Source organism: Rhea pennata, chromosome Z, assembly GCF_028389875.1.
Source record: "Rhea pennata isolate bPtePen1 chromosome Z, bPtePen1.pri, whole genome shotgun sequence".
NCBI classification, from domain to species: Eukaryota; Metazoa; Chordata; class Aves; order Rheiformes; family Rheidae; genus Rhea; species Rhea pennata.
Genome location: NC_084702.1, coordinates 23444604 through 23457433, shown reverse-complemented (window position 1 = coordinate 23457433; position 12830 = coordinate 23444604). Strand labels below are relative to the sequence as shown.

Sequence of the window (12830 nt, the reverse complement as noted above, 5' to 3'; positions counted from 1 at the left end):
AGACAGTTGGTTTCTCACCAAGATTTATATATACTTTTTTCAGCTGCAATTATTTCTAGCCACCTAAAGGGCACCCAGATAACTCACTAGATTATACAAATTTTAGCAGCAAAGCAGCAACTTTGGTGCCTAGCATAGTCTAAGGTCTCCACACCAAACCACGTTATTTTTTTTCCTCCAGTTTAGTCAGCTTCTTGTCTCTTGGTAGCGATGCCCTGTGTGTCCTTACCCCTTATCTCCCCTCAGACTTTGTCAGGGTCTGTGTTCTTACTGCATTTGCAGACTGAAACTTTCATGCATCAGGTGGATACAAGATACTCTCTATTTGGTTCAAACAATCCCACATATTCTTATCAGTTGTAGAACAACTCATTCAAGTTTTTACAGCTGTAATAGCCTACAAACTGAGTTAACTTCTGTAGTGAGAAACAGTAACTTTTTTCAGACCAAAGAAAAGATCAGTAAAACAAAATCTAGTTTTCATACCTTGGTGGGGAGAGAGCACAGGCCTAAAATATAACATTTAATAAATTAAATGTTTGTTTCTCTTGCTCTCTAATTATCTTAGAAGCAATGAATTTTTATAGATGAAGTATACTCTTCCGTATGAGCACTTCCACTTACCTATTTAAAAGAAATTTGGACAATGCTAGTTAATGAACTTTATAAGACAGCAATGTCAAAGAGACTTGCTCCCACCAGTTCCAAAGGGCATGAGCTACTGGATAGCAATTTTAACAATTATTTCTTCATGTTTTTCATCTTGACCTTTGTCCCTTAGGTGAATGTCGTCCACACCACAGCACTTTGTAATGGTGTCTTTTTGCACTTGCTCAAGATAACTGCCAAGCAGCAACAATTCCAGATGCAAATTAGCAGCAGGGTCAGGTCCTACCTATACTTTCAGTCCGGAAAGAGCTGGTATCTATTTGTAAGCAAATACATGCACCACAGCAAAATGAGTCACCAAACAGCTTCCACGTGGAATAGGCAGAGGGCACCACAGACTGCTCTTCATTACTATCCTCCAGTGCTTTGGGGCAAGTAACAGTGACCTGTATGAAATTGGTTGGGTGGCTGGTTGGGTGATCCAGCCTGAAGTATAAGAAAAATCAACAAGAAATCACATTTTGGGATAGGAATTAGTATTTTCAAAATGTTGAATTCTAGTAGAAGGACATACAGTCTTTTTTTTTTCTTTTTTGGGGGGGAGAGGGGAAAGGAAGACTTTTCCAAGCTATTGCCAAAGGCAAAACTGTCCATCTGAATGCCACAGGATTAAGTTACAGGGTCAGATACAACCAGATTTAGAGTTATTCCCTATATATCTCTAAGTGGGCATCAACCTGTGCTTTTATCTTCCAGGCAGCTTAGAGGGCCCAAGTTTTGCACACTGATAGTCTGCATGCCTGTGACCTAATTCTTCATATTTTGCTCCTTGTGGTGAGTTCCATCTGTTCAGGGCTAAAGAAAAATACTAATACATCACTTTAATACGCCAGGGAGTTAATTATCTGTGCCCATGCCTTCTGTGTGTGTTTTATTTTTACCTGACAAGCATTCCCTTACCAGCTTGGATATGTGTTCGAACATCTTTAAATCCTAAAAGAGTCACCAATGATGCAAACTGAAGAGAAATCAAATTTGGGCATGAAACATACACATCCTTATAGGCCTCCTGTCCTCTTGGATGTTTGAATTTTCAGGCCATTTCAAGCACGAAAGGGAAAGAGTGTCAAGTTATTGGTCACTAATATTGCTCAGCTGTAGTCACTCTTCCCCCTCAGTGGAAGCACACACTGATAAAAACAAATTATTAAGTGGACATGCTTCAGAGGTGCATTTACCACTAGGCTCCATAATCTACAGAGGATTTCCTTTAGCAAGTATTAGGGGACTGTTTTCATTTATAAATGACCTTTTTAAAAGGACTGTACATAAAGGATGGTTCATTCTCTGAAACATTTAGTAGAAACACTCTGGTTCTGGGCAGAATGGTCATGTTTAAGTTTTTCGTCCTCTGGATTCTTGCTAATGATAAACAATTTGGATACTCCAGCCTGCTAGATAACTGGAAAAAAATCAACTTAGTATATACTTCCTTTTGGAGTTTAACCTAGTGTTTAAACTAAGAACTTTAAACTTCTCTCCCTTAGTAAGGCGAAACAGAAATACTTACTTTGCATAGAAACACATTCTAAGTATGCCATACACAGTGCATGAAGAAGCAGACACATGGAAGTATAAAATTGTTTTGCTTGCAGAGCATACAGATTTGTCTCTGCATTTCCAGGGAGAATGCTGTAGAAGAATTATCTTGCTGAGATTAAGCAGTCTCATTGTAAAACCCGGAAAGGGACAGTCATAAGATATAGCTTCTAGGTTCAGCCAGAGATTCTACATGGAAAAAGAATCAATTGGCCCTCTTCTGTTCTTTGCATACTATCCTCCCACTCCTGGTCAGGTATATGGTATAAGATCACAATAAGGCAAGAGAAAAGAAACCTTAAATGAGAAATTCTAGAGAGAGGTATAAGGCATAATTCTAGGAATTAAAGTGCCAAATTTTTTGCCAAACCATCAGGTATGCTCGCACTTTCTCCTAGAGGAGGTATTATTCCTCGTAGCTTTCATACACTTTGAAGCGACAACTGTTTACTTTTTAAATGCAATACTGCATCGAAGTGTAAAATCTTGGGCTGGTGGTCATTGGAGCTTGTGATCATGTTCTTGCTGTTAGGGGAATAAAGGAAACCAGACCAGTTTCTATATAATCTTAAAATGATTGACTATACCAAACATCCTGAAATGTTGTTGTCAAGAAGTGCCTACTGAGTATGCTCCTTTGCCTTTTCTACTGTAGCTAAAAGATTCTCCTCTTCACTGAAGAGCTGATAGAAGGTCGAGACAGATGCCGTGTTATGCAGTGGATTGGCCCATCTCGTAAAGACCATTTCTTGAAGGTATAGAACTTGAAATACCAGAACAGTACATCTTGTATAAATCACAAACAAGTTGATACTTGTCAAAGTCTTGGGAACAAAATATTTTATTTGACAATAAAACTATAGTTTACAGTAGTATTTACTAAATAAATTATATAATTTCTCTTTTACAAGCAATAAACTAAAATCAAAAATATTTCATAGACAATATATGTACACAGCATAAGGCCTTATTATAAATAACAACTTTCTCTTCTTTTCACCAACAGTGAAAATAGTTTGAGGCTCATTTTCATATATTATGTGAAGAGACTTACCTTAACCCTTGCATGTAATCAATTCAAATTTCCACCAGTATGGACTTAAGTGATTAGAATTGAAGGGTGAAAACAAATGAAGTTAATTTTACTCACCACTGTGCTGATTTTTAAATAGATAAAACAGATAATACACTTTGCTTGTGCATAGTTACAGAATGCATGCAAGAAAATACCACTTTCAAGTCCAAAAAAAGGTGATTGGCAGGTTACTAGAAAGCAGCTCTTAACAGACAGTTCTTCACAATTTAGCAAGCAACAGCACGTGATAGCAGAGTGTGGAATGTTTCATGTCACATTTGCCAAGTCTATCAGTCTTTTCCGTGCTTCAAAGATCCTGATGTTTCTTAGAGATAAGTCCAGTTGATTATTACTCTTTGACTAGTAGGCTCAGCAGTTCATTCTTTTTAAACCAGGAGTGCAGAGAGTGCTGGTCATCAGCTGTGGTCATTTCTGTCCATTGTAGTTTTATTCTTCATGTGTTCTTTATTACTGGAAATACAGAAATAACAAGCAAAAGGATTATATGTGTTTTCTTTCTTACAGAGTTTTAAATGAATAAAATTGCAAGAAGTTGCAGCACAGTTCAGTAGTGATTCTGCTCCCACCTTGCCCCCAAGTCAAAAGCATCAGGTCTGTTCTTGCACAGCAGCCAGAAGCAGCTACAGAACTTCTACAGAGGCAGCTACTACGTAATAGAAACAGTTGATCATTTTTTAGCATCTTTATGAAGTTGGAGAGGAAAGTAACGCTGTTCTTTGCTAAACACTTTACTACCATTAGTAAAGGTAATAGTACCTTTACTGTTCAAGCTAAGGATAAACTGACTCCTGAACAAATCTTACAGTAAAGTCAAATGCACCTACAACTACTGTTTCCAGCTTGGAGGAAAACACAGAAACAAAAAATAAACATCTGGAGCAACCTCACTTTAAAGACTTCAAAAACACACACACACACACACACACACACAAGGAGGGTACAAGTTTCACTGATTAAACTGATTTTTTAGGTCACCTTTAAATTGTATTTTCAGATACAAATATTTAACTAACCTTCAAACAGTTGAACAACAATCTAATCTTGGCTATGAACAACAACAAGAAAGCTCCTAAGGCATTTTGAATGCTTATCTTGCAAAAATGAAACCAGTAGATTTAAATCAACATTTTGGCTCTGACTTCGAGCATGAGACCTTGAACCTTGAAGAGTTGTACTAAACTGTTGCAAACCTTAAAACTGTTGCTGTATTGTGCACTGTGAGTCCCCGCCTGCTCATTCCAGCAGTCACTGATGGTCAGTGAGCAAAGCATACATTTCTCAAAAGCTGTTTACTTTCTCTAGATAGCTGCTTTATTCTGAAGAATGGTATGAGGCTAACAAAGATGTTTTATTGTTTTTTAAGAATCAATGTAGCAAAAAAATTTAAAAATGCTAGCATAGGCGAACTTTTTTTTTTTTTTTTTTTTTTTTTTTTTTTTAATGGAGCTAGAATAAATTAGTTAAAATTTTCCACTGCCTTCTAGTTTTTGCTTGAAAGCTCAGATCTGAATATCCACAGGGACATTTTTGACACAGGTGTAATGGTTAGCCAATGCAACTTCAGATACTTTGGCTTTATCACTCTCTTTAAGGAGATCAGCAATACCGTTGACACTAGCTTTGTGTTGTGCCACTAATACACAATTATTAATAGCTTTTTATTGTTCCATTTCCTCTAAGCTGTGCAAAGTACTTCAAAGGGCTCATAGGTAGAGGGAAAAAAAAAACGACCTGCAAAATTTTCATAATAGAAGAAGATAAACTAGGGAGAAACTGGTAATAACAGCTGACCGCTTGAGTCAGTCACGAACATGCTGTTCATGGCACTGATGCCAGTGTAAGGAGCAGAGATTCAAGTGTTCAGCTTTGTGTCAGGTACAGTCCAGTCCTCTGCATTTTAGTTTGACAAAAACTCCATCCATTTTGATGTGCAGGACAAGATCCTCTGCACAATTTCCACTGCACAACCGCTGGGGTTACTTTGATGTAAGAAATAGTTTTTTGATAAAGACTAAGTTTGTCCATAGAAATTGGGGCCAAAATGATACAGAATGGAGAAACAACACTACAGGATGCAATCTTGTGATCAGTGACTGGGATGTCTTGCACTGGTTATATGATGGTTTAGACTTGGCTCTACTACTTTTGACTTTTTTGAGGCTCTACTTCTCTTTTTGTGACTTTGAGAAAATTTCCTCATACAGTGCATTAAAAGCTAGAGGCACCAAAACTTAGAGTTTACTTACAGTGATATATATGCTGGTGTTTTAACACTTGGCTAATTCAGCTAATGCATTAATTGTAATCTGAAATATTACCTTTTAGTCTGATGAAGCGCATCTGATTTTTATGTGCAAGAGACTGAAATGCTGCTTGTATATTACTTCCTAAAAATTCATCAAAAACACTTCCCTATGCCAAACTACATTCAAGCATTAGGTAGTTTCACCTTGTACCATGCCTTCGTAACTATGAGAGAATTTGGCCTTTTTTCCCCCACTCCTTTTTAAGATCCTCGGAGAAGGATAGATACAGGGATAAAACAGGTAACAGAGGAAAGATGTGGTTACCTTATTACATGAAGCCATTTCATAAAACTATTAGGTTTTCCCCTAAGCCTTACTTCATGTTTTGAGCCCTAAGTAAACAGAATTCTGCTTTGGTGAAAGTGTGCTTTATTGGACCCAGTACATGCACATAACTGTGATGGACATTTTAAGGATTTAAGGTTTGGTTGTCTGCCAAACTTTAGGAAATCTGTGTAGATTTGATTGTTTCTAAAGAGGTAACTTATAGATCAAAGCTGTTAATCTACTATCTGTGTAGCTACAGCAGTTTTAAGATACAAAATTAATCTCCAGCTATGTTTTAAGACTTCAAAATCCTATAATAAAACTGGCATTTAAACATAAAACCACAATGAGTAATTCTGCATGTAACAGTGTTATCTACACAATTCATCTGACACAAATCATAGTTACACTAACCAGACACTGAATATATGGGGCTTGCTCATCACTACAGTTATTTCTGCCTTTCATTTTACCAACGCCCTTATCAAACCTTTGCAATAAAGTTTTCAGTGGTAGAGATTTCTAAATGATAAACAACTTTTGTGTACCTTTCTTCCAACAAAAGAGTGCAACGCTGTTTCCACGTAACTATTTCTGTACAACTAAACCTCCATTATAATTAACATACAGAAGAACTCTTCAAGCAAATAGTTTTTTAAAGAAAAGCTGTAAGTAAGTAGGTAGGCAAAATCTGGTATTTACTGTCAGTTGATTTAACATGCACAATATCCCAACAGAGCAAACTTCAGGGTTTGTCACTGTGATATTTACAGACATGCTCTGCATTACACATAATAAAGGAAATCAAACGTAGTTATTCTGAACGAATTAGCCTAATACTTAAACCTCACTACTCTGATTTTACTGACAATGTAATTTGTCAAAATAATATGACAGCTCCCTTCCTATCAACAAGTCATTTCAGTAGTAGGCAGGCAAAACACAGTTCATAATTGCACTTGATTTAGGGATTGCACTTTTTAGGGATAGAAAACTCAAAAAAGTTGAAACTTTATTGTAGAACAGAAGTAACATGGAGACTTCAAGCCATTCTTATTTTCTACATGCAATGACTACTTTTAAGATCCTCCATTTTAGGAACTAACCCTTAGTAACATTGCACTCAGCTCTGGGGAATTAACTGCACTTCCTGGTCTCTCTGAAGAAACTCTGAAGGACTGTGTTTCTGAAATGAACTTCTGAAGTGTTTGTGTTTGACAGCATTTGCTGGCATTTAATGCTTTTCTGCTTATACATCAGCTGCAGCTGCTTGAACTAACACCAATAAATAGGGTTTCAAGGGATTTTGAAAAAGACTAAGTTTATTTCTGAAGGGAGGAGATTATTGTTCTACTGTGCTGTTTTGTGGATTTCTACAGCAAAATGCAAAATACAGAACAGTTAAACATTGTTTCTGACTCAGTTCCCCTGTTACTTGGTTTATCACCATGTACAATGATCCATTCTATCTTACAGAGCATCTTAATGTTCTTAAATGGCTGCTTTACATTTCCATAAAAGAATGAACCCTTTAATATTTTAGCTCTCTAGAGAATAACATTTAAAATTCCCAATTATTTTATATATCTGCATATATCATTCTGCAACTTTTTAACTAAAATAGTTACAATTAATTGCAACTAGAACATTCAGTAATAATTTCTCACTACATTTCTTACAGTGCTAGTATATTTGGCAATAATTTACTGCTCAGTATGGAACATAGTCATGGTTTATTAATGAAAGCTAGATTTCTTAATTTAGTATCTAGTTTAAAACACTGAACAGAAAATTAACCAATGATATTTTAAAGTAAACTTGGATCTGATGACATTCATAACAGCACTGTTTAGAGTGACAGGTGCAGAAAACACTGCTTTGCTGAACCCACTTCTTTTTCGGAAGTGAGGACTTCCCAGAGCAGCCTTTAAGCTGGAAACAGAATGTCTCTCTACCTGTCCTGCAACAAAAATTCTTGCTGTTACCAGGCAAATTCTAACATGAATACCAGTTTTAACATCAGCTGCAGAGTGTGGGTCAGCATTGGGTTTCCATCACCTAACAACAACAGTGCTCTTACCTGCAAGAAGAATTTCATTTTTACAGTCTCTGTCCTTGCACCTTACTTGACTGTCTGAATTTATACACAACATTGTTCAGCCAAATACCATTTATAAGTGTTTTCTTTTATAGTAAGATAAGATAAGGTCATTTTATTAAGAAAATTTATTCATTCATTAGATCAAAAGAACATAGCTCTTAATTTAGTCCAGGATGAAAAGTTGTCCAAGAAGTTTAGCATATCAAAGCAAGAGGCAAAAGACAGCAAAGGATCAGTGGATTGACTGAAAGCAAGTTAGAGATATTATTCATTATAATATCTCACAGATAAAACCACAGCAGCTTGCCTTACAATAGAAACACAGATCAGGATTATTAACTACGAGCTTAGAGGAGAACCTGGGAATGACATTTAAAGCTACATTTTTCCCCTGATGCTTTTAAAAGGTCAAAATGTATCTGGTAATGTTTTCAACTAAGGTTGAATCAGCTAATGTAATCACAGCTGATTTGCTTTATTTTTGACACAGATGTACTAAAAGTGACTGATTTGGTCTTAACATTTATGAAAACATGCATCTTTGCCTTCCTTTCTGCATTTAATTATCGACCTCCACAAAAGTAAAGCTGCCTCCTGCCTCAGCAGCAGTGAATCAAGGCAATGACACACATCACAGACCCTCCGTCTCAGACCTCCCAGCCAGACCACTGCTTCCGCCTACACTGCAGGATACCGAGGGGCTTTTGGAAGTAAAAGGTTAGCGCACAAAATAGTATCCTACTTCTCTTCCTCCCGCGTGCACCTCAGCATAGCTACACAAGGGTATATGCGATTAACTCTACAACTTACATCCACAGCTGCCGTGACATAGTTAAAGAGGTTGCAGCATAGCATGAGGGGACCATTAAGTTAGGGGTAGGTAATTTCTCCAGCCAGTTTTGCCACGTAAGTACCACGTGCTTAGCCACAGTGTCCAGTTTCCTTGAAATGCCAGCCCTTGCCCATGCAGATGCTCGAGGCATGTGCCGCTACTTTGTCTCTACGACTGCACGCCAGGCTTGGGGATTTTGGGGTGCAAGGAAAGGTTGCTGCTAGGACAAAAAAAAGAATGTATAGCTTCTCTGTTTAAGACATATTTATTCTTTCAAATTTTGCTCAGAGGAATGAACACTGGGTATTTACATACCTCTTGAGTAGGGTTTTATTTATTTTTCTGTTGGTATAGCACTCAGTGGAATATATACCCACTACGGTCTCCCAGATATAAGAATAATGAGTGCATTACGGCCCCAAACTAGCTAAAGGATCACCATTGCACTGAACCTCATACAGACAGGATTTCAAGAGAGCACTTCACAGTGTTGAGCAGCACTACTGGTAACCACATTTTTATTTACTAAAGCAAATTTTTTCAACAAGAAGTTGTTTCTGTGTAGACTGATGGACAAGAAAGTAAGATGCATGTAATTGCTCTGCCTATCCATTTCCTAAACTATTTCAGGCTTTGTGTGTCTTTTTACAGACTATTCATGTTGATGTCTTACAAGCAGCAAGCCCGATTAATACAAGTCCTATAGAAGTAGCCTAATCTAATGGACTACTTGAGGTCACAGTTAACTATGTCAATTTTATATCTAATTGACCATTGGCTACTTGCCAGTGTTATTTCAGTGGAGACTGGAAAGACAACTCCTCCTCTGTGTTGTTGGACTATTGAATTAATAGCTACTAAATGGCATTGTATATATAACATTGCTGCCTGAAAGAAAAAAGTCAGTGGTACAGCCTATAGGGGGAACAGCATGGGGATTAAACACAAACATATGATATATCCTGGATCTCATTAGACAAAATCAGGAAGCTCTATGGGTCAGGAAAACAAAGAATGCAATGAGCCTTATCTAAAAAGAAAACAACCATGCCTTTATGAAACATTCACTAGAAACCTAGTGAACAGACTTTCCTTTTCCCCTCTTCTCACCAATATAATTCTTTCCACAAAAATATTTGACATTTCTTTAAGAAGAGAAGACGTAATAGGATAATCAGTTTTGTTTAATTTGTGCTTTAGGGACAAGGGAACAAACTTCAGGAAAAAAAAAAAAAAAGCGAAGCCTAACATGCCTTCCTCTTGTCTTTACATTGCAACTTTTCAAAAGGGTCCCAAAAGTTAGATGCCCAAAACTGCACTCAAAGGCAACCACAGTTGGGTGCCTAATGCCTTTACATCTGTGGAGTAACAGCTGTATACATCGGGAGAATTATTAAAACACCACCACAGATGACACAAAGATAACCAAAGATGTGAGCTTCAGCTTATCTTTCAGCAGTCAGATAAACTGATTAGTAGGAACCAAAACAACCAAAAAAGGTGCATTTTTAATCACATTCTTGTCACTACAACTGGATACACAACTGAGAACCATTAATATACTTCATATTCAGCTGTACTTAAGTTATTCAGTGGCTTCAAAACCTTTAATGTAAGCACCAGACTCTGCTCTCTGGGAAAATTTACTTTCTCCATTGTGCAACCTTCAACACAAAAAGGAAAAAAAAAATCCCCTTTCTATATGCATGGTAAATAAATAATAGAAAAAAAATAGCAACTATCATAGAAGAGCTAAAAGTAGTGTTGGCATATTTCCAAAACACAGCAGTTAATAATCACTTAGATTCTTTTAAGATGTGGTTTGGCAAAGTACTTAAGCATATGCCATTTAAAGAACACCTAAGTAAACCTTTGGTTCTTGAAGTCCTGTATGTACTTAACGTTTCTTGCTGAGCCTGGATCAAAGTTACTGCTGGGAAAAAAAAGAGCCCACCAAAATCAATTTGGAAACTTACTAAATAGACATCCAAAACTGAAGCATTATCATTTTCCATTTCCAGTGTGCTCGGTTCTGAAGTCAAGTAGATGGCACTGTCTTCTAAAGTGAACGTTGAACTTGAAGGCAGCCCTTTACTGGAAACAGAATGGAAGATACCGTCAACAAAAAATACTGGATGCAATGAATTCAGAAATGCATTTTAGAACTCAGCTATGACTGACTCAAGTGTTTTAAATACTAGCTGAAAGGAAGGAAAAGTAAATGGGCAACTATATATGGATTGACAATTCATTGCTAGATAATGGGGGCTCATTTCATTAATGTACACAAACCACAGTTTCTATTAATTTACTTGCATTAACTAAAATTCTCATCAAGAAGGAATACTATCTCTGAACTCCACTGTTCATTGGAAGAACCAACTATACCCCAGTAGATGTGGAATAATTACACTAATTTCAAAAGAGGCTAGTTCAACACTGGACTTTCTCATGCAGCTGTGCAAAGAAGTAGCACTTGAAAAGCAGTTGTACTGTGTTATTTCATTCGTTAGTGTGATTTTTACTCACTGCTATAGAAAAAGCACGTGGAACTGCAAACGCATCTGCACAGGAATCTTGTTTCGCTTTGCTGACACACTTAGAACCACAAAGCTGAAACTCTCAGGGTAACTTTATGGGAGTTAGGTGCCCACTATCAATTATCTTCACTATGTACCAGAGACTGACTTCAGGCTGCCCTGAAAATCTAAGTCCATTTTGCAGAGCTCTGTTTTCAAGTATTCTCCCTGTTTACACACAAAGGGAAAAAGCAAACAATTCTGCATCATGACAAGATAACAAAACGTGGTCACAGACATAAGTCTATACATGAAGAAAGTAGAATTAATTACTCTTGCCTTTGGAGTGCTTCATGGTTTAGTTATGCTACAGATTGGATGTAGTTTCAAACTGGGCAAAATGAGAATCCAAAATAGAAATCCAATTCAAATGCTCAAAAAAATAGTAAGTTACCAGCTACCCTCATGTCACACTAGTGTTAGGTGCACAGCATTACATTTGCCACGTTACAATGCTGCTTTCATTATATAGTGTATTAATCATCTTTTCAATAGCACTATTATTTCTTTTGTCCCAAGGGTGGTCTAACTCCCACTGACGTAATGGCAGTCTTCTCACATCCACCATTTGAATTCTAGTAAGCAATATTTCAGTCATACCACTTTTCTGCCAATGCTTCACTTCACTTAAGAGAAGGAGACAAGCAGTAAGGAGAAATGTGCTGTTTGCCAAAGTAATCCTAGAAATGCTTCCCAAGTGTTGACTTCATTTTATCATCTCCCACAAAACAAACATGAAAGATATTACTCTTGGCAAAAGAGTTAAAAAATAGAGAAAAATTCAGTTTTGCTTGCAAATTTTTCATCACCTATGACATACAGCTCAGGCCTCAGAATGTGAAAAGACCCATATATGAAAAACACACGGCAGGGGATGAATGTGCAGTGAGTAGCTATTACTGCTATAAAAACCACAAAGCCCAAATGTCAACTCTTCGTTCTGAAAGACTACGCTCTGCATAGCTAATGACAGAGCAAACCTAAGCAGGCTGCTGTGTATACTCAGATTTCATTCCTGCATTATGTTATTTTAAATAAAAATAATCAAAATACTTATTTCCTTCATATACTTATTAGGCCACATCACTGCCACCTCATGCTGCTGTATTTTGAACTATTTCCAGTTTTAGAAAACTGCTGGAACCTGTATTCTCACCACGTGAGAATTCTGCAATTCACAGTGGTGGCATTTTATTTTATGTTCTTCATGTATCAGATGCCAAGACCTACTTCTCTTATTATCTCACTTTAATCCACTGGTTTACTGTGATACTTATTTTCCTCCTTCTTTGCTTTTTCCTCATAAGGCACTTATCTCCTTTAACTCCTATTTTGTTATATTATAATCTTTGTTCCTTTATGGCCTGCCCTGGTTAGTCAACAGTAGCAATGTGAGTCCACTGCTCAGACTTGAAGTTGTTAAGGCACTCTTTTTATCCAT

The 12830-nt window shown here is 37.0% G+C and overlaps 1 protein-coding gene across 1 annotated transcript in view; it reads right to left on the bottom strand.

Annotated features, from left to right (window-relative positions):
• Window positions 1-3198: 3198 nt before the first annotated feature.
• The window catches only part of PIP5K1B (phosphatidylinositol-4-phosphate 5-kinase type 1 beta), a 56652-nt gene continuing 47020 nt past the window's right edge, over window positions 3199-12830 (bottom strand). Inside the window, exons 12-13 of the mRNA XM_062599785.1 lie at window positions 10787-10904; window positions 3199-3754 (exon numbers count right to left, since the gene is read on the bottom strand). Of these exons, the coding sequence (XP_062455769.1) occupies window positions 3752-3754; window positions 10787-10904 (121 nt within the window). The 3' untranslated portion in view covers window positions 3199-3751. The remainder of the gene's footprint in view (window positions 3755-10786; window positions 10905-12830) is intronic.